At 55.1% G+C, this 21,673-nt stretch overlaps 1 protein-coding gene across 2 annotated transcripts in view; it reads right to left on the reverse strand.

Annotated features, from left to right (window-relative positions):
- Positions 1-100: 100 nt before the first annotated feature.
- Positions 101-21,673, reverse strand: part of NAPA (NSF attachment protein alpha) — a 22,020-nt gene continuing 447 nt past the window's right edge. Inside the window, exons 2-11 of one of the 2 annotated variants that reach the window (XM_069089128.1) lie at positions 14,365-14,444; positions 12,289-12,405; positions 3,831-3,877; positions 2,826-2,903; positions 2,682-2,758; positions 2,518-2,602; positions 1,788-1,892; positions 1,310-1,378; positions 716-766; positions 101-610 (exon numbers count right to left, since the gene is read on the reverse strand). In XM_069089128.1, the coding sequence (XP_068945229.1) occupies positions 509-610; positions 716-766; positions 1,310-1,378; positions 1,788-1,892; positions 2,518-2,602; positions 2,682-2,758; positions 2,826-2,903; positions 3,831-3,877; positions 12,289-12,405; positions 14,365-14,444 (811 nt within the window). In that variant the 3' untranslated portion in view covers positions 101-508. The remainder of the gene's footprint in view (positions 611-715; positions 767-1,309; positions 1,379-1,787; positions 1,893-2,517; positions 2,603-2,681; positions 2,759-2,825; positions 2,904-3,830; positions 3,878-12,288; positions 12,406-14,364; positions 14,445-21,673) is intronic. The other variant, XM_069089129.1, reaches the window with a different exon arrangement.

Below are 21,673 nucleotides of genomic sequence, written 5' to 3' on the forward strand. Positions count from 1 at the left end.
ACCGCCCCCCATGGGCTGTAGTCGCCCCCTGGACAGGTCCCCCAGCCGGCTCGGGCCCACCCAAAAGGCAGACCATCCCACGGGGAAAGGAGAGGCCCGATCATGCAAAAGTGTTTATTTCTGCTCTCACTCACCCTCCCTCCGACCCACGAAGCATGCACAGGGACCTAGTGCCCCCGCCCCCCCAGCAGCGGGAGGGGAGGGGAGAAGCATCCTGAGCCAAAGGGCCAACCTGAGAGGTGGGGGGCCCCGGGGCGGGGCCAAAGGGGGGCAGAGAATCCCGCCGCACCCCCCGCGGTGAGAGGGCAGCCGGGGCGCGGGGCAGGCCGAGTCCTACTTCTGTGCAGCTGTGCGGGGGCGGAGGGGGCCCTGAGCTCTGGCTGTGGGCTCAGGCCTCCAGGCCCGGTCTCCCGAACACCTCCCTCCTCCCCACCCATCCAACAATCTGTTCAGCCCTGCGGGGGGAGGTGGGGGAGCCCGAGGCTGGAGGGCAGACGCCCAGGCGGGGCTAGCGCAGGTCCTCCTCATCCCCCTGGATGGTCTTCTTAATCCGCAGCAGCATGGTGGTGAGCCACTGGTCCAGCCTCGAGATGGAATCGTATTCCTTTACCTGTGGCGGGAAAGAAGGGGTGGTCACCGGCCACCTGCCATCACGGCCACCAGAAGCCTTCCGAGGCCGCTTCTGGGGAGCCCTCCCTCCCGGGGAGCCACTCACCAGCTCGGTGTAACCGTCCACATTCTGTTCTTCATGGGCATCCAGGAGTTTCTGTAGGGAGAGAAGGCAAGAGGGAAATAGGGCTCGGGCCCCATGCACAGCAACTGCAGGACCAGTGTGGACAAGAGAGCAAAAAAACGGAGCCTTCCTGGGGTGAGGACGGGGTGGGGGACATCGAGGCAGGTGGGGAGCAGGCTGTCAGACTCCTCTAATGACAGGGAGCCTGCTAGGCAGGGGCACTCCAGCATCACCCAGTCAGAAAAACCCAAGACCAGAGCCTCCTCAGATACTAGCTGTGTGACCCTGGCCAAGTCGCTTCCCCTGCCTGCCTCAGTTTCTTAACCTGTAAAAGGATCATACTAGCACCTACCTTGTGAGGATCACATGGGGAAGACTTGTACAGCACCTGGCACCCCACAAATGTTAGCTATTACTAGCACTCCCCCTTCATGAGAGGGGTGGTGAAGACAGAGCTCTGGACAGCTCTCTAAGCCTTTCAGGGAGGAGCCTTCTGGAAGGTGTGCAGCTGAGGCCTGTCAGGAGGGAGCCACGTGCCTAGCCCCCCACCCCCCAGGCAGAAGCCCCCACACTCACTTTGACGAGCTTGCATTCTCGGGAATCAGAAAAAGCTGGAAACATCTCCTCGTATTTCTGTACAGCCAACTGAGCGTGGACAGGACAGGCAGTGGCAGGATGGGGAGGGATGAGAGAAATCAGTGCAAGCAGTGGCCAGCGCTCCTCGTCGCCACGGTGACCCGGGCTCATCCTGTTGCCGGGGCTCCCCTGGCTGGCACCCTGGCCAGCGCTACCTCCACAGAGGTGCTGATGGGGTGTCCTCAGCCACCGTCTCATCTGAAACCCCAGCTCTCCTCCCTCTCCTCTGGAATGAGGCGCTGCCTCCAGAAGGCCTTAGAAATGCATCAGCACAAGGATGGTTTGGGGCCCCAAAATGGAGGCTCGAGAGGAGTGGATGTCACGTGGAGGGTGGGGGTGATGGTGACTCGATGGGGAATCCACAAGCGCCTGAAACTGACTGGGCCCGGAGGAGGAATGGGGGCGTGGGGCCACTCACCTTAGCATTCAGCATGTCAATGCAGAAGTGACACAGAGCGGCCTTGAAGAAATAGTCCTTCGCACTGTACTTCAGCAGGGGACTGTCCATGGCATTCGTCCCCACCTGCAGATGGCAGAAGGGAGGGGCTTACCCGGGGGGCCTGGCACCCGAGAAGCTCCTGCTAAAAGGCATTCGTGGATGCAGGCGTGGGAGGGAGGACGCAGGAGGCAGCCGGTACCTCGGATCACCATGGGGACCCAGATGGCCGCCCCACACAGCGCCTGCTCCGTGACGGGGAGGGGAAGGCTGGCAGAGCAGGGGCGCTGAGGGGCAGCTGAAAGATGCTGCGTGCCCATCTCTCCCCCACTCCCAGACCAGGCTGAACCTGCCACAAATGGCAGGAATCTCTCCCCTCCCACCGCAGCCACTGGGAGCTGACTTCCTCTCCTTCCCCCATCCTGGGCAATGTCAAAGCTGGCATGGGTCTCCACCAACTCCTCCCAGCCACACTCCACCCAAAAGCCTCTCCCCCATGGCTTCGCCTGGACCCAGGATCTTGAAACAAGAAGCTTGTGACATGACCCCAGAGAACATAATTGAGCCAATGGACTCAGCAGCTGGGGGTGCCCTCCTGAGACACCTCGTTCCATTGTGTGGCCTCACGCTGGCTTCTGCCTCTCCCACCCTCCAGCCCCCCAGCCCCCAGGACCCTGGGGGAGGACGGAAGCTAGGACAGAGGCGTCCCCACCTGCTCATAGATCTCAATGGCCTTCTGATACTGCTCGAGCTGTGCAGCGTATCCAGCCACCTTCAGCAGGCACTTGTTGGCAGAGCTGTGGGGAGAAGGGCGCAGTGAGGGCGAATCCTTGCCGGTCAGGGCATGGGATTCGAGGGCTGGGGAGAGGGAGTTACCTGTTGGACTCTTCCCCTTTGTAGTAGTCTGCAGACTGCTCGTAATGAGCTATGGCCTGTGGAGAGACACAGATCAGCTGGAGAGGAGAGGGATGGGGACGGGGCCCTCCCCCGCCCTGGGAGGCCACTCCTGCCCCTGCCAACCTTCTCGATATCCACCAGCTCCGTCTCGTAGATCTCAGCAATGGAGATGTGGTGTTTGGCTGCGATGGTGAAGCGGCCCTGCAAAGGCAAGCAGGGGTCAGCAAGGACCCCAAGATCCGGCCACTGTGACTGCACAGCCCCTGCCTCGCTGGGGTTCTAATCCCCTGCACCTCACCTGACCATTCTATGTGCCCACAGACCTGAGAGGCCTAGAGAGGGATGCCCCACGCTCAGACAAGATGATGCAGACGAGCCTGCTGTGCCAGACCCTGTGCTAAGGACCTTCCACGTGTCAACTCACTTGATGCCCACAACAAGCCTAAGAGGTAGGTGCTCTTATCTCTGTTTTACAGAGGAGGAAACTGAGGCAAAATGGAGCTGACGTGACTACTTGCTGGGCTGTCTGAGGCTGGATTTGCACTTGGGTCTTCCTGGATCTGATGTCAGGAAAAACCAGAATTCAAATCCAGCTCTGGCCCAGGGCCCCTCCTCCAGGCTGCCCCTCCTGCCCAGCCAGGGCAGTGCCACCCTACACGACTCCTGAGCTGGGAGCCTCATTCCTGGGCCTCAGGAATGGGGGCAAAAGCACAGGCAAAGGAGAGGCCGGATGGCCTCTAATTGTTTGACACACCCCACATGTGGCTGTTGCTTCTCTCCCTCTAAGCTCCGTATCTGACGCCCTTCCACATAGTTCACCATCAAATGGCCCCAGAAACAGGTACAAGGAAGGGAAACGTCAACATCAGAAGAGACTGGGGGGAAATGAGGATGGATCCAGGCCCCATCCAAGGGAGGCTGACCATCCCAAGCAGGAGACTGGGGCTGGGAGGGCCCGGCCCACGGGAAGCGGGTGGGGGTCTTCTCTCATCCTCTCTTCCCTCCACCCTGCCAAGCTGAACCCCTCTGGCCCAGCCTGGCCTCACCTCAGCACGGCTGCAACCAATCCCGATCACTAGGGAGTATGGGGTACTTGGGGGAAGCCTGGAAGCGGTCCCCAAATCTTACCATGTCTGTGTAGATCTCAATGGCTCTCATCAAACAGTTAATCGCCTCTGGGGAGAAAGAGCAGGGGGAGAGGTGAGCATGGAAGGTGTTTTTGTGAGCTGCCCCTGGGAGAGGCTAAGGGGGACTGGAGGAAGGCAGCAGGGTAACAAATGCCTCTGTCCTTCCCCAACGTGCACCTGGGCAGCAGAGGATTGGGGGGGCGGAGGGCCAGCCACCCTAGGGAAGACTCAGCCCCCAGCATGGCTGAGCTCTCCCATCACCTGCCCTGGCTCAGTGAGTCTCAAAGTGCCATCCACCTCGAGCCCTCCATCCCTTGGGGGGGATGCCTGTCCCAGCAGCAAGGAGCCCAGGACAGCATCTGGGGGCAGGGAGCAGGCTCTCCTCATCTTACTATTATCTCAAAGGATTTAAATTATTTTTTTAAGCAATTGGGGTTAAGTAACTTGCTCAAGGTTACACGGCCAGGTGTTTCTGGGTGGGTGATAAATGTCTGAGCCCAGATTCGATCCCAGGTCATCCCGACACTGGAGCCGGTGGTCTTACTCACTGTGCTACCTGGCCGCCCCTGGATTTAAATTTTTTTTGTTGGGCCTTTTTTATTTATTTTTGACAAGTTCTGTGGAGGAGAGAAAAAGACAAGTGAGTGGGAAGTATTTTCTCGTTTTCTAGCACATAAAGACTTGAGTTCTCGAGGCAGATATTTTTATTTTAATTTTAACATAGCTATGTGCCACCAACTCTCAGGAAGGAGACAGGAGTGGAGGAGGAAGATAGGGGTGCCAGGATGCCCCAAGTATTCATGACAACAACAACAGCTCATTTACATAGTACTTTTCTTACAATACCCTGGGAAAGCAGAAAATATAATATTGTTCCCATTTTACAGATGAGACAAAGAAGGCCCAAGAACAAGGAAATAAATCTGCCCTCCCCCCGCCCCCCAGATGAGCCCAGAGCCTGATCCCTACCTGCACACTCATGCTTGGTGCCCCCCTCATCCCCAAAGCAGATGTGGTGGCCTTACATTTTGTGTGTTTTCCTGGGGTGTGGGGGTGAGCCAGCATAGGAGCTCTGCTCCCTCCAGACACAGCTGGCCATACTCCCCCTCTGCCCAGCCCCAGCCCCTCAGGGAAGAGGGCATGTCTCTCAGCCACAGCAGGGCCATTTCAAACAAATCAACAAACTTGTTGCAGCAGAGAGGACAAATGTGAACCAGAACAGACCGCCTGCCCCCAGAAGCATCCAATCCAATGGCAAACACTACAGGAGTAAATAACAGGATCCAGGTGCTGGAGAAGGGGGGAGGCTCAGGGATAAGGAAACCAAGGGGAAAAGCAGAGGCAGAATATAGGGAAGGGGAGGAGCCAGTGTCTGGATACCTGCTCCCTGGGGTCTCTGCTGCCAGAGCCCCACCTCAGGAGCTGAGGGCAGGTGAGCCCCAGGCTCTGGGCTGCCACGGCTTGCTGTGATCTTGGAGCCTTTTCCTCTATAAAATGAAAGGGGCTGGCCCAGCACGCTGTCAGGCTCCTTCCAGATCTGTGAAGGTGAAGGCAGCAGGCCCTGTCCAGTCACAACCATGGCCAGGACTGCCCATCACTGAGGCTGGCTCTTGGGCAGTGTGGAGTATGGCTCTCTTCTAGTGCCTGGAGGATGATGTCCCGGCATGGCTGGCCTCTCCTCCCAGGATCCCTTTAGCCCGAGCTGCGGATCTCTTTGGTGAAGCCTCACCAGGCTCCCTCAGGACTCCTGAGGCCTCAAAAGGCCTGCCACAAAGCTTCCTGCTCATTACTCAGGCTCCCATTTTTCCTTCTGGGTCAGAAGGCTCAGCAGGGGCAGCAGGAACCAAAGTCTGGAAGGACATTCGTCCCAGGGAACAGACAAGCAGCCTCAGCAGCCACCAGGGGAGAGAAAAGCAGGCCCCCTTAAGCCCCATTTTTCCTGAGATTGATCTCCCCCTGCTACAATTCCACAGACTGGGCTCCTGGATGGGCTCTGGCATCCAGCTCCATCATCCCTCCCCTGTGTGAAGGGGACAAGTCTTCTTGTGGGACCCAGCTTGCTTGTGAAGCTTCCAAAGGTCTCAGGCCCCGGGCCCTGGGTCCAGTTCAGAGCTGACTTGGAAGGCATGCAGAGAAGCAGGCCATAATCTGATCCACTTCTTCAGGTGCTGGCTGAGACAGCCAACTACTAGAACCCTCTCTGTCTTTAACAATTTGTTTTACAGATCAGGATGCGGGCTCAGAGTGGAATTCAGCGGCAGTAGAGCAGGCCCTCAATCTCACACCCTCTCCGAGGCTGATGCCCAATTCAGCTAGACCAGGCTGCCTCCAAACAAGGCCCAAGGGCAGTCTGACACATGGAGCCTACAGGGAGTGAAAGGTGCCCCACTGTAATCTGACCTCCACAAACACAGAGGTCCACTAGATACTGCCCCAAAGTGCTCCTGAAATATCTGTGAACACCCATGATAAACATCTATTTGTGAGAGGCAGCGGCCCTGGGGGAAAGTGAGCTGGCCAGCGGCTCTGCATCTGACTCCAGCTGTGGGAGCCTGGGCGCTATCTTGCACCTTCCAATGTACTCCCAGACTTCCAGTGCAGGCTGCCCGGAAGGTGGGCTCACTCACCATGGGAGCAAGCCTCCTTCCCAGGGCAGGGCCCAGGAAACGCCTAGGGGAAGAAGTCCCTCCACCCATGAAATCCAAAGTGCGGGCTCTGGGCTGGGGCTGCAGAGGGCAGCCAGCAAGCTGCCTTTGCTGAGCAGATACAGAACAGAATGGACAGAGGCCCTCAAGGGGATCAAGAAAGGTCTGGAGGCCCTGCATCAGGAAGGGAGAACAGGACTAAGGAGGGAAGGCATTTGGGGCACAGAGAGGAGGGAGGGAGCGCAGCCTGGGCAAGGTGTGTAGGACAGGTTGGGGTGAGATCTGGAAGGACCTCACAAGCCAAAAGGAGAAGTTTAGATCTCAGACCACAGAAAACATCTTTCCTGCTATGCGGAGGGCTGCCAAAGCAGGATGTCTTAGGGTAGGCAGCTGTCTCAGAGCAGATGCCATGGCAGGGACCAAGGGGGGGTGACAGAACCTGACCAGAGAGGTCACGAGCCTGGGAGCCTGGAAGGGTGGCAGTGCCCTCGACAGTCTAGAAAAGGGATAGTTTTGGGACAGAAGTTCTGTTCTGAGTCTGAGACAGCTCCAGGACATCCAGTCTGAAACCACTGGCACAGAACTGAAGCTCAGGGGAGAGCTGGGAGCCAGGTGTATAAAACCCAGTCATCCCCAGAGAGAGGATACTAAAGCCACAGAGCTGAAGGAAGTGTCCACTAATCACTGTCCAGGTACAAAGCCTGTGCTGAGTGGCAGGGACACAGAGAAAGTAAGGCAGAGCCTGCCCTCACCGAGCCCCTGGGGCTCCTGGGGGAGACAACACACAGTAAAGGGTCAGCTAGGAGCCAGCTGGTAAGGTCCCATGGGCCTTAGAGGCAGCAGTGAAGCAGATGGTGCTGCCCCTTCCCAAATGCCATCTCTGCTGATAAAACGGTATGGGCCCTGGCCAGGAAGAGCAGCTGTCCCCAAGGCTCAGGGTCCGAGGGGAGGTGGTGGTCAAGATGGCTCAAGGTCAGTCTGACTGCCTGCCCTGGGAGGGTCACCAAGCAAGACAACAGAAAGATAGCTGGAGAAGAGAGGCCAGGAGGGTCCTTGGGCAGAGCCAGCATGGGCAAGGTAGGGGTGATGAGCCAGCCTAGGATCCTGGAAAGAAGCCATCACACACAGAAAGGAGGAGGACAGGAGTGAGCCACCAAGAGGGAGTAAGGCTCCAAACAAAGAGAAACAATGTCAAAGGAGACGAGCATCAGATGAGGTAGCTAAGAGACCCTTGGTCTGTCCCTCAGAGAGGGCATTCAGCTGAGTCAGGAGGGCCGCGGACTGTCAAGGGGCAAGACACACGAGGCCCGGACAGCTTCTGCAGGGGGCAAGGTTCCAGAAGCTTAGAAGATGCCCAGGTCTGGGAAGAGGAGCTAGCCAGCTCTCCTTGGCAAGCAGAAGGGCCACCTCATTATCAGAGGCCAGGAGAGGGGAGGAGAGGCCTTCTCAGCAGGGGAGGAGGAGAGCTCCTCAGCTGGCAGGAAGAGGGATGGAAAGGTCTGGGAGGCTTGAGGAGAGAAGCAAAGCTTCTGGGAGCCAATATGGGGTATAAATGGGCCATCCTGCTGTTGGGAGGGCCTGAGTGACAGTCGATTACAAGGGTTTCACCAGGTTATGGGGCCAGGAATTCAGAAGCTGCAGAGAAACCATGTAGAGCCCCATCAGTCAACTACAGGGCAAAGACTGGGAAGGGAACCAAGTTAGAGCAAGGCTGACAGCTGGAAGAGATCCTGAAGGAGGGAGAGATGGGACAACAGAAGGGTTATGACCCCAAAGAGGAGACCTGAGGCCGACATAGTGAAGGCCCACTTGATAAGCCCAAGAACAAGGGTTCTTCACCTGGAATCCACAGACCCCGAGGCAAGACATCCTGATTTTCACTAATCTCTAACTTAAATGTGGCGATGTCCTTCAGTTCTAGATTTCAAAAACAAAAAACAAAAACGGTGATTCTGAGAAAGGGCCCATAGGTTTCACCAGACTGCCAACAAGGCCCAAGACGCCCAAAAGGGGAAGCTCCCCTGCCCAAGGAGGGCTCCAGAGAAGGTTCTGAAATGGAACTATGCCAAGTGGGCTCCTAGAGAGCTGGCTGTCCAGTCAGTAGGGGCTGGAGGCCCCAGTGAAGGTACCATGGAGAAGAGTGTGCTCAAACGGGCCCTAATGAGCAGGGAAGATGGGGAGGGCAGAGAGGAGACTGCACAGGACAAAGAGAAGGTGAGTCTGGAATGAAATCACCCTGGGCAGAGGGAAGTGAAAGAGCAGGGGAGGCAAGATGAAAGAGAGGGGGGAAGGACCCTCAGGAGCAGCAGGGCCCTAAAAAGAACACTCACAAGCTATGAAGAGACACACAAGAAAAAATCTAGATCACGATGGATTACAGAAATACAAACAAAAGCAATCTCAGGTGCTGCCTCTCACCCACTGGACTGGCCGACGAGACAGCAGCTGCAGGGGGGGCAGGGAGGCTACCCACCTCTTGGGGGAGCTGTGGACTGGGACTATGCCCAAAGGGCTACCAGACTGTGCATGCCTGCTGACCCAGCACTGTCACTACTAGCGCTGTAAGAAAAAGAGCCCACGTGCCCAGAAACCTTCTGGCAGCTCTTCTCGGGTGGCCAAGAACAGGAAACCAAGGGGTGTCTGTCAGCTGGGGGACGTCTGAACACGCTGTGCCGTGCGAGTGTGAGGAACGTTGCCGTGCTGTAAGAGATGGTGAGGCTGAGGAGCCTGGGATGACACACGCACTGATGCAGTGAGGTGACCAGCAGCGTGTCCTGGTAAGAGGACAACACCACTAACAGCGATCAGCGGTACAAGACAATTCTGAAGGACCCAGGACGGACAGGGAGAAAAGTGAAGGCCCTGAGGCTGGCTTCAGTCATTTCCATCGTTTCTGAATCTCCATTTGGGGTTTTCTCGGCAGAGATACTGGAGGGGTTTGCCATTTCCTTCTCCAGCTCATTTTACAGATGAGGAAACTGAGGCAAAGAAGGTGAAGTGACTTGGCCAGGGTCACCCAGCTTGAACTCAGGTCTTCCTGGCACTCTATTCACTGCACCACCTAGCTGCCCATGGTTTCCTGATGGCAGAGACTATTTCTCTTTTCCGCCTTATATTAGCATCTCCTAGGATAGGAGTCCAGTACAAGAAAGGCAATTTGTAACTACAGGAGGCTTTTTTCACTTTCCTTGTTTTTCTTGCTTTAAAAAAAAAACCCCAAAACAAAAATCCATGGTTGAAAGGGAACTGGGTGGCCACAAGGGGGCGCCACAGTGCAAAGAACACTAGGCGAATCAGGAAGACTTACCATCTTCCAGAGTTCAAATCCAGCCTCAGACACTTACTAGCTGTCACTGCACCCTGCTTGCCTCAGTTTCCTCCTCTGTAAAATGGGCTGGAAAAGGAAATGGCAAACCCCTCTAGTATCTCTGCCAAGAAAACCCTAAACAGGGTCACAGAGAGTCGGATGCCACTGAACAGAATTACATTTTACAGGACTTCACAGGTGTAACTGGTATCAGGTTGCTTGCCTTCTCAATAGGTGGGGGAGGAGTCAGAGGGAAGGAGAGAACTAGGAACTGAACGTTTTTGCTTTTTTTTTTTTTTTCAGAGGGGGAAGGGCAGGGCATTTGGGGTTAAGTTAAGCCCAAGGTCACAAGGCTAGTTTTTGTTAAGTGTCTGAGGCTGTATTTGAACTGAGGTCCTCCTGACTCCAGGGCCGGTGCTCTATTCACTGTGCTAGTAGCCACCCCTGGAACTGAATTTTTTAAATGAATGTTAAAAAAAAAAGAATACTGACAAAACTAGATAGCCATCTGTGCCAGCCTGTGAGGCTGCTAGAATGGCTGAGGCGGGAAGACAGGAAGCCCTGGACTTAGGGAGAGGCTGAGGCCCAGACAGGGCAACATCATCCCCAGCTGGCAGGGATGCCGGCACTGCTCTCAGCCACAACGTCTGATCCTCAGCCCCAGCAGGCGCCAGCTGCCACCATTGGGGGGCCAGGCCAGCAAGGCTGATGAGTTTCACTACGCACTGGGAAGACAGGAAGCAGCCCCCAGGCTCCGACTCGAGTGTGACAGTGATCAGCACCACAGAGATCCCTCTCCCCCAACACCGAAGGCCAGCATCCTGCTGGGAACAGAGAGCAGCAGGAGGCCTCAGAGGACGGCCCAGAAAGGCCAGGATAGCGGCTCCTGCCACTGCCCCCTCAAGAGAAGGATCTCTCAGGGCCTGTAGGGAGTGAGTGCCAGAAGCTTTGACAGCATCTCAGAGCCCAGGGAGCCACGAGGCTCACTCCTGACTGGGAGCTTTTCGGCAGATTTCATCATGGCCTAAAGGGGCACGTGGGTAAGCGCCAGTGAAGCGTAACCAAGGCTGGCAGAAATCCAAGCCAGCAGGCATCTGTGATGCCCCTGCTTGGCATACAGTAGGTGCCTAATAGGCACCTACCGACTGACTGGCTACCTGACCCGCAAAGACAGAGGAGAAATGGCTGGGAGAGAGGAGCTCCCCAATAACAGGGCTCCCCCCGTGCTGTGCCACTGCTGACCTCTGCCCCTATTGGGTAAGCAATGCAGCTGTATCTGTGGCCTGGCATGGGGGCGAGGGTGGGGAAGCCAGGATGTGCAAAGGCTGCCAGACTTTCTGCTGTGTCACGCATCCTGACTTCACTTGGCTGAGTCTTCAGCTCCAAAAAGGTCACAGAAAGAGTGGGCCTGGGCCAAAAACCCGCTGTGGCCAGGGCTGTCTAACTCCCCCTGAGGGAACCAAGCCTCAGCCCTCCTGCCCTGCCTGGAACAGGGTCCCTTGGGTCGGCCTGGACGGCAGAGGAAGCAAGGCCCCGAGGCAGTGGTTGGCTCTGCCAGGTCAGGGTAAGGCTGACCCCACCCAGACAGGGCCAGCTGGCCTGGCCACCAACCCTCAGTGCCCATGGGTTCAGGAGATGCGCAGGCAACCTGAAGGACCTGTTTCTGGGATGAAGGCAAGCGTGAATGGCACTGTTTGCCCAATGAGTCAGGTTAAAAAAAAACAACAAAAAACAAATTAAAACAGCACCATCACCACAAGGAACTCCGAATTGCCTGTGTTGTTCTAATTATCTGGATAATTAGCTCCCTTCTTCATTTGAACTAGCACTGCCAGCCTGGGAGGAGGCTGTCCTCTATAAGCATGGACCCTGCCAGCAGCCCAGCAGATGCACACACGCTGCTGGGAAGCAGACCCTCCTCGTCCTGGGGACCAGGCAGACGTGCCCAGGGCTCCAGCCTGAGTCTGAGGCACAGGAGCCTGCCCACCACTTGTTCCCCACTCCTCCAGGACTTTGGAAAAATCCCTTAGCCTCTGTGGCCTCAGTTTCCTGATCTGTAAAATGCCTCTGGACTAGACTCAACGACCCTGAAATCTGCAATCCTCTCTTACCAGGGGCAAACTGGAGGGGACATACGACCTTTCACCTTCCTGGGCTGCTGAATGAGCCGGCCCTCTTCCAGGCGGCCCTCAGCCCTGCCCCCACTCCTCTCTCATTTCACGTTCCCCTTCCTTGAAGATTGGTCTGAGGCCCTGATGTGCCCAGTCTGGCCTGGGTCGGTCTCTGGTGGCCCCTCAAAGGCCAGCTGGTCTTTATCCCTGTCCTGTGATACTTATATTAGCTCTAAAAATGGCACAGACCCTCCCTCCCAGGTTCAGAGCCAGCCTCCAGCACCAACACCTGCTCACAGATGCTCCCCCGACTCAGGGAGGGGACCAACTGATTGCTTGGGGCAGGGTCCCAATGCACAGTGAACACGAGAGTGCCCAGCCCCCCAGGTCCCTCACCTTGGGGGTCTGCTTTCTTGAAGGCATTCCCCGCATCCACAAAACTGGTGGCCGCGTCATGCTTGCTCTGCAGCTGGAGATGCAGCTGGGCCGCCTGGCAGAATGCATTCCCAGCAGCTGGAACAAAGCAGGGAACTGCTGTCACACACATGAGTGTCCCCAGGCACCAAGGCCACCCTCCCTCCCATAGGACGCTAATTCCGGGACTCTGAAAAGAGAGGGAATGGTCATCATGGCCTTTTGACTAATGGAGAGGAGGAAGCTTATCGAGGGGAGCTGACCCCTTCATGACTCCAGAGGCAGATCCCTACGGGACGGCAGCTCTGATGCCAGCTCGGTCATCTGCAACATCTCGGGTGCCTGCATCCAGATGCCCAGAGCCAGAGCAGGCCCCTAGGCCCTCACAGGATCAGCCTCCCTGACCCTCCCCTCCATCTAAGGGTCCACACAAAAGGAGAGCATTTAGCAGCTGCTGAGGACTGGCAGGGCCTGGCAGACTGGAATGAGGGCGGGATCACAACACACTGTCCTGGCTGGAATTCCCTTCCTCACCTCTGTCCACTGACTCCTGTTCACTCCCCATCACAGACAGTTCACACTGTACTCCTCTCGAGGGCAGAGGTCTGGCTGCCAGCCCCCTCACTCTAGGGTCTGCCAAGTTCCTACTTTCTCCAGGTGCCCACTCTGGTCCTAGAACAACTAACCCCAGGCAAGACTCGACGCCAGATTCAATTCCTTCTCACCATCCAACCCAGACTCATGCTATGTCTGTCCTTGCTTTTGGCGGGGGATGTCTACAACCTTCTAGAACTAACGTCCCCCCACTTCCTGAAAAACCCAGAGACTGAGTCTCAAAGGCACTCCAACTTCTCAGAAAGCATCTTGGACAGTTACTCAGAAGCCCCTTAACCCTCCACCACAAAATCCCTCATTCCAAACCCCCATCAATGGCTACAGCCTGTCTGAAGGAAACCCCCCACTCTGCTCAAATGGCAGAGTCAAAGTTCACTTTCTACCATGTCCACCCCTGATGCTCTTTGTTCTCCCCCAATCTAGGGGCAGAGAGAAAAAAGGCCCAATCCTTCTTTCCCATGTCCTTCCCGACTCGGTCTGATCTTTGCCAGGCCAAGCACGCTGAGTGTCTCCTCAGGCCCCCGGCCTGGCCACCCCAATCACTCCAGGTCCTGTTCCAGTGAACTTCCTCACATGGGGAGCCCAGAGTGGGATACACTACATAAGACAGAGCCTGCTGAGGACAGAGGATCGACCACAGAGCTCAGATTTTAGAGCCAAGGCCTCCCCAACACCAAGAATGTAAGAATCTCCCTGGTGGGATCAGCCTCTGATGGGAATGCCAAGACACAGTTTGAGGGTAAAGTTTTTCTCCCAGACCAAGGGTGGGGAACCTGCAGCATCAAGGCCACATGGGGCCCTCTAGTCCTCAAGTAGAGTTCTTTGACTGAATCCAAACTTCACAGAACAAATGTTCTTTGAACGATGTTCTGAAAAAAAATTCTGAAAATGTTCTGAAAAACAAATTTGTTCTGTGACGCTTGGATTTAGTCAAAGGGCTGCACTTCAGGACCTAGGTGGCTGCATGTGGCCTCAATGTTGCAGGTTCCCCATCCCTATCCTAGACCCTAATATCTGAAAGTCACCTCTCTGGCCCTAGCTCCCTCAAAAGAGCTCGAAATATTTAAATAACCTATTATAAGTGTCTTCAGATTAAAGACACCTCTCTATCCCTACCCTCTGTGGGATAACATCTAAATCCCAGAGACCTAAAAGCTACAAAGAACCCATCTTGAAGAACAGGGACAGGCAGGCAGTCTGGGCCACAGAAGCAGTGGGAGGAATTTGGGCTTCTTGTCCCAGCTCAGACACCAGCTGGCGAGAGATGTAGGGCAATGCTGTTCCCCTCCTGAGACCTGGATGTCTCTCTATCCCTATGGCCCCTCCAGCTCTGAAATCCTGACCCCACAGTCGAGGTGGCCTGAAGAACTCTGGGGACGGTGGAGGAGCCCGGGAGAGCCCCAACAAGCCCCAACCCCAAAGCAGCGGCAAAACAATACACACCGCTCCAGCTCTTGGCCATCTTGAACATGTTTGCGGCTCTCGAGTAGATTTCGCATGCCTCCTCGACTTTGGACGAGCCTCTGAGGGGAGAGAAAAAAATGATCCCCACTAAAGAGTCTGCTGTTGAGTAAGACTGGCTGAAGTAAGAGAGCAGTGCTACAGTTCAGCGGTGGACGGGCATGGCCGCGGCCTCTGCCCCCACTCCAGGCAGCTGTCCCTCCTCTCCTGAGCCCGCCCCATCAGACACAACAAAGGCTGGGGGCACTGCCCTGAAGGAGGGCCAAGTGAGTGCCTCCCACAGTGCTGGAGCTCAACGCGTGCTCGGTGATCTGCACTGGGGAAAGCCTGCTCAGCAGTAATGCCCTCTGAATACCTCCTCTGCTCCTTGTCAGCCCCTCTCACCTGGCTGTCCACCCTCTCGTCCAGTGCCAAGGATGAGCTCGTGCCCAAGGTCACACGGCAAAGGTCTTGCACCCAAGTGTCCAGCATAATGCCTTGCACACAGTAGGTGCTCAACCTGAGAATCCAGCAAGGTCTTTCTCCAGCTAGCCTGGGAGCTGGCTCCCTGGGGGCAGAAATCCTGTTTCCAGTGCCCAGAACACCAAACACAGTGCCCAGGACCCAGCAAGTGCTCAGTAAATATTGGCTGGGTGACTCCCAGCAGAGCTGCTGGGGCAGCACCTGTTTTCCCCCTAGAACATGACTCTTGCTGGGTCCTGAAAAGCCGCCAGCCCACATGGCTTTGGAACCAGGACATGGGACCAAGGTCTTTCCTGGCACAAGTAGGAATGAAGATTAGGAATCCCTTCCCCATGGGATGTGGCTGCCTCATGGTGACAGCTGCTTCAGGCCTTCATGTGGAAAAGAAGCCAGACAGTCAATCACCTCCAGGCTAATGTAGGAAACAGCTTCAGGTCAAACAAACAAACAAACCCAAACTCCCCCAAAGCTCAGCTTCCTGGAAGCACCTGCCTGGCTCCCTAGAGGGGCTCACAGACTCCAGGACCCTCAGGGGCAAAAGAGGCCCAGAAAAGCCTGACTCAGGGACTCCATGGAGGAGCCACCTCCTGACTCCACGCCCTCGCCCAGCCCCTGCTCGGCCACTGCCCCCCTGGTTCCGGCTGCTCATGGACTCAGGGCTCACTGTTTTGTGAGGTTCCATCTTCCTTCGTGTTGAGGCCTTTTCCAAAGGCAGTGTGGCAAAGCATAAAGAACACTGGACCTGTCGCCCCAGTGGCTTCAAACCTTGGCCTGGGCACTTCCTGACATCAGTTTCCTCATTTGTAAAATGGAGATAACAAGACTTGTGCCCCCACAGTCCAGGCCCTTCCTGGATGATATAATTCACCCCTCTTGCCTCAGTCACAGACTCTGCCCCTTCCTTCCTCCAGGCTTATCTCCCCTCCCATTCTGACTTTTCTAGTAAAAGAGCCTGGAGATTTCAGCACATTTTCATACAATCTTTCTTTCATGGCTAAACAATCCATATCTGCATTAAGAGCAACGCCCACAGGCTTCTATTACCTTTTAAGAGAATCCAAATCTTCTATCTGAACCCCCTGAACTCTGAAGGAGGGGCTGCTGCTGCTTGCCAAAACCCTCGCCTGCTTTCACCTGGGTCCTCTTGGAGAACAAGGCAAGGACCACGCAGCAGGGCGACGCAAAGGGGACCAGAGAACTCCCTGAACTCCATCGTCCAATGAAGGAGATAAACTCAGCGGCCTGCAATTCCTCCAAGTCCCGGCCACCCCCTGGCACGGATCTGCCCACTCCACCACCTCTGCCTATTGTAAAACCCCCCACCAAGACCCTGAGATCCCCAGAAAGTTGTGAGCATGCTCAGATTTAAAGGGGGTCAAGACAGAAAGAACCCTCTCTTCATGCAGTGATCAAAGGTCAGGTCAGGACCCTGACCTGGATTACATCTGAGGACCTTCTGGCACTAAGATCCTACAATTCTGGAACGTCGCGATTCTAAGTGAGCAGAGCAAGTACTAGGTTCCTCTGGTTCCTGTGGCCCTCCGCTCCCCCACCTCAGCCCCTCCATGGCTCAGCCTCCTGTAATGGAGGACACATATCGGACACAGCATGTGATGCCCCCAATTGCATGGGCACAGACAAGTCTTCCCCCACCCCACCGGGCCTCAGTGCCTGCCCTCTGCTGAAAGGCTTGCTGTACTCTGTGCGCTCTGAGGGTTGGCTGGCGAGACTTCCTCAGGCATTCCCTTTTCCTCACTTCGGCTTCCTCTTTAGACAATTTCCCATGGCCCTTCTGGCCCTCAATCTGAAGGTCTAACTCAGCCCCCTTTTCTTACAGGTAACTGAGACCCAGGAAAACAAGGGATCTCACACAGCGTGAGACTCTGACTCCTGGGCCAGAGGGCTCTCCCTTTTCCTGCTCTCCACCATAGCTAGGCAACTTGCTGACAAGGAGCTCTCTAGAGAGCTAGAAGTGCCTCAGGGGCCACTGCATCCAAGCCCTTCCAGAGACAAAGGCTTCCACTCGCTGCCCAGAAAGATGGATTCGGACCAAGGTCCAACAGACAGGAGCAGGGCCACTGGTGGATCCAGGTCTCCCACCTACCTCCCTGCCCACCAGGGTCTGGGACACAGTGGGGATGGGTCCTGTGGTACGTGCCTTAGCAATAAGGACTCTGTGAGAACCATGTTCCCCACAGCTTCCAGCACAAAGGTGGGCTGCTCTAATAACAGTGTGAAGCACCTGCCTCTCAATAAGGTGGTGATGTGTCTAACTGAACGGAGGCAGGCAAGGTAAGAATTCTCCTCTTACAGATAAGGAAACTGAAGCTGAAATCACCACAGTCAGAGGGCCCAGGCTGGACTAACCTGCACAACCCACCTTCAATTCTGGGCCTCCAGAGGCACCCAAATGCCTTCTGAAATTGTGCTGACACCCTGCTGCTGAGGCCCTCCCAGAGGAGTCGTGACAGCAGCTGGCTGCCCCCCCGCCCCCACCATGCTCCTGCGGGCTTCAGCTCCCAGGGCTAGTCCTGAACCCTCTGCTCACAGACCAGAATAGAGCAAACTGGTTTAGGCGAGCCTAGTGTTGGGGTGTCTATAATTACACGCTTTGCGTCTCTATGGCGAACAGGAAGGGAGTCTTCTCAGGTCTCCCTGGCACAGGCACCAGCTGCTAGTGACTGCCAGATGGAAGAGTTCAGCTCTGCCAGGAAAAAGCCTGACAGGGAAGCAACAGACGTTTGGAAGGGCTGTGAGCCAGCCGAGGTCCCACCGGCAAGAATCAGTGGCCACGAGCGGGGAGGCTGTGCCTTGTTCCCCTGCACTCTGGCCTGGCCCGCCTGCCCGGCTTTTTCCCATCAGACTGGGAGCTCCCTGAAGGTAGGACTGCCTTTTGCCTCTTACTGCACACTGGGTATCTGGCACATAGAAGGCATTTAACCAAGGTTGACTGCCAATAAAATGATAAAATAATAGCACCAGGGGCAGCTAGATGGCACAATGAATAGAGCACCAGCTCTGGAGTCAGGAGGACCTGAGTTCAAATCCAGACTCAGACACTTAACACTTACTAGCATGTGACCTTGGGCAAGTCACTTAACCTCAACTGCCCTGCACTCCCCCCTCCAAAAAGCAAAAAAAAAAAAAAAAAAAAAAAAGCACCTACCTCCCAGTTCAAATGAGAGCTTGTGTAAAGGCACTCCACACAGTGCCTGGCACACAACAGGTGTTGCAGAAGCCTCCCCTGCCCCTTCAGCACTACCTGATCAGACCCTAGCTAAAACATCAAGTCCAATTTGAGAAAAGGACGCTGCCAAGCTGGAACACATCCAGGACCAAGGAAGCAAGGGTGAATGAAGCCCTTCCTATCTGCAATGCACTGAGAAGACAAGGACCAAAATGAGAAGTCAGTCCTGCCCTCAGGGAGTGTACTCTAGAACCAAAGGCGGGCTGAGGCTCCTAGAGGATGGAGCCTCAATGGCCCAGCCACTGTCAGTCACAGACTGCGCAGCAGGTCGGGGCCCCCTATCCGTACAAGAAACCCACACCCCAGCGTCCTGCAGGAGCTGAGGCCAGGCCGGCCCAGAGGAGGAGCACAGGGAGGCCCCTGAAGCACAGCAGAAGGCTGGGGAAGCGGCCTCTAACACACCCACAGGCAAAAAACAAGGCCAGTGGAAAGCCTCACCCTCTCTTCTCCAAGATTCCCAAGGACTAAAATCTCTCAGTTGCCTATTCCTGAACTGGAAGGATGCTGGGAAACAATACTTGGTGTCAAACCTCCTTTGCTCAGCCAATCACAGGGCCCCGTGGAGTTGGAAGGGTAGAGCACAGGCCATCAGGTGTGACATCCTCACCTCAAGACAAGAGCAGAAAAATGAGCATCTCATCCTTCAAGGCTTCCTACAACCTGGTGATCAGGTTGACCACTGGCATAACCAGAAACCCTGCATCACCTCAAAAATATTCCCTACTATAAATGTAAGCTGATTGCCCTGAGTCAGGCAAGAAATACCACCTTTTACGTGATGAACTTAGGTATCTAACATAGACCGAATCAATAACCAGCGAAAATGCAAATCCTGTCCTGGAGAAATAGAGCAGAATTAATTCTGTGTACAAAGAGACGCTTTGGAGCCTAAGTCTTCTGGTTCTGACACCAGAGGAAGCTTGGAAGCTACAGGAGGTGTCCATTTTTTCCCACTGCTCAGCTAGGGTGGAGGCAACGCTGGCTTTGTTTAAAGAAAACCCAACACTACAACTAAAACAGGGCTCCTTTCACTAGCCAGCTTCCCCAAAGCACGTCAAATAGGGTCCAGTTCCAACAGCTGCCATGCAAAATGTGTGCGAAGAAGCCCGTGGTTTTCTTGTCTTCACCTCCTCAAAATCGAGGTCAGTGAGGAGAGGTTAGAGAAGAGGAGCCCCTGAGAATAAAGGTACCATGTGGCGGCAGACACAGGAGGGTAACTGGGGGTGCACAGGGACCCGGCAGGCCCTCCCCACTCAACAACTCCAGGATGATCTAATAACCATAATGCAGCAGCACAAAATGAGACAGAGGAATGGCTCTCAAAGGTCACTGTGTCATGTTCCCCTTCACTACATCAAGCCCAGAAAAAAAGGATAGCTAGCAATTCTGAATTGAAGAAAGCCTCTGCATCTGCACAAATGCACATGGGTGGGCCCAGAGACAACTGATGCAGGGAGGCTGGGAGAATGTTCCCAGGATGAGAGTCTGGAGGCAAAGTTCTCCCTCCAGCCATCCCCCTACCCTGCTCTGGCCCAAATGGCCCAAGAGAGGCAGCAGGGGCCTGCCTTCCAATGGAGAGGTGAAATCCAGGGGCCTCCTAGAAAAGAATGCCAAAGCCAGGTGAACACAAGGCCCCCAAAATGGATCGGCAAGAAGCCTTTGATTAGTTCTGGTTGGAGCAGTTAGCAGGAGCTGAAGAGATGCTCAATCCAGAGAAACGGCCTCCATGACTAGAACTGTTCCCAGGGGCAGCCTCCAAAAGGCAGGACTTCCCATCACCGGATGACCACATGCGGGTAACACTGTGGAGGGGCCTCCTTCAGGATGGCCCCTCCCAAATCTGATTCTGTGAAGAGCCACAAGCATTACAAAGAACTCTGAGTGAACTCCTTGATCCAACATCCAACTCACCCACAAGCCAGCCCTGTGCCCAGGCTGGTCTCATACTCACCTCTGTCCACCCCTTTTCTGACCATCGGCAGGACCTTGTTCCTCTCTGCCTAAACAACACTGACCTACAAACTTCTGAGGCCAAGCTTCCTTCTAACCATCACAATCATCCCAAAATGGAATAGGATGCCTTGTAAAGCAGCATTCAGCTTGCTTCTCTCACTTCTTCCAGTACTGAGTCACAAAATCACAATTTGCAGCTAGAAGAGAGCTATCTTATGGTCATCTAGTCCAAAACTGTGGCTGAGTGGAGAGAAGTCCTAGAATCCAGACCCCTTGCTGGATTCCATTATATGATGCCTGTGATGTGGGCAGTACTGGTCTACGATCTGAAGTCCCGATGATTGACTGGTGTCTCCCTTTCCCCCTCCCCCGGTACAGCCTGGCACAAGCAGGGCTGACCACAGGATTAGCATTCGGGCAGGACCTACTGAACTGAGATCTCACACCATATCTCAGGCCACAAGAGGCCAACACTGAGTAAAAGGTCAAGAAAATCCTCCCAGGCATTGTCCCAGGGTATCCCTTCCCTTAAGTTAAACTTTTAACTTTTTCTCTTGGGAATTAGTGGGAAAACAAATCCCTGTGCAAGGCAGAGAATAGGGAGGTCCAGACACCAAACTGTCAACACTCACTTCCCAGCTCCCGGCTTTACTCCACTTCCAATTGCTAGCTCTCACCATTTCCCATGCCCAATTATCTGAATATTGTCCTCCCCACTTTTTCTTCTGGATCCAGTGCCCCCATTCCAGGGTCTTCCAATACTGCAGACCTTCCTAACACAGCTTCCTATACTTCCTAGTCCCAATTCCTTAGTCTTTCTTTGTGCCCCTCGGCAAGCCTTACCCTAGGCCTCTCTCTCTCTACACCAGGGTTGGGGAACCGGTGGCCTCCAGACCACCTATGGCCTTCTCTAGGTCCTTGGGTGTGACCTCTTGACTGAGAACAAGTTTTACAGAACAAATCCTTCTTTTAAGGGGATTTGTTCTGTGAAGTTTGGCCACACTTGAGGGCCTAGAGGGCCACAGGTTCCCTGCTCTAGACTATTTTCCTTCCCTCTTTCAAATCAACAAGAGTTTATTAAGAATATTTGTTCTGGAAGTTCCTTGAATGACAAACATTAAAAGTGACACATTTCTTGCCTTCAAGGAACCTACCTACAAGTAGAAGGAAGAATTGGAAAGTAATCAAAGAAACGAACAATTGTTATTTTCCTTTCTCAATTCTCCATGCCCCCACACCCTCTCTCTCTCCCCTCCACTTTCTTAGTTTTTAGTTCTTACTCTCCGCCAGCCGCCTGATACCCCAATACCCCTCCTTAAACTCCCCAAGTCATCAAATGTTTACTGCTGGAAGGAACCTCACTTTACAGGTAAGGAAACTGAGGCCCACAGAAGTTCCGTGGCCTGCCTACAGTCACACAGCCAGTAACGGCGCAGAGACCATAGGGCTCCAAACCAAATCCCATCTGCCCCTTTCTTCCACAGCAGGACCGACCCGACTTCACCCCCAACCCAGGGCGCCCCTTCTCTACTGGGAGGCCCCGGCGGCTCTGGCCCTTCTTTCCCCAGGGACCCTCCTCCTTACCCCCCCCCCCCCCGGCCCCCCCCCCCCCCCCCCCCCCCCCCCCCC

Source organism: Petaurus breviceps, unplaced genomic scaffold, assembly GCF_028583685.1.
Source record: "Petaurus breviceps papuanus isolate PSGF00001 unplaced genomic scaffold, PetGlider_PUasm1.0 185, whole genome shotgun sequence".
NCBI lineage: Eukaryota > Metazoa > Chordata > Mammalia > Diprotodontia > Petauridae > Petaurus > Petaurus breviceps.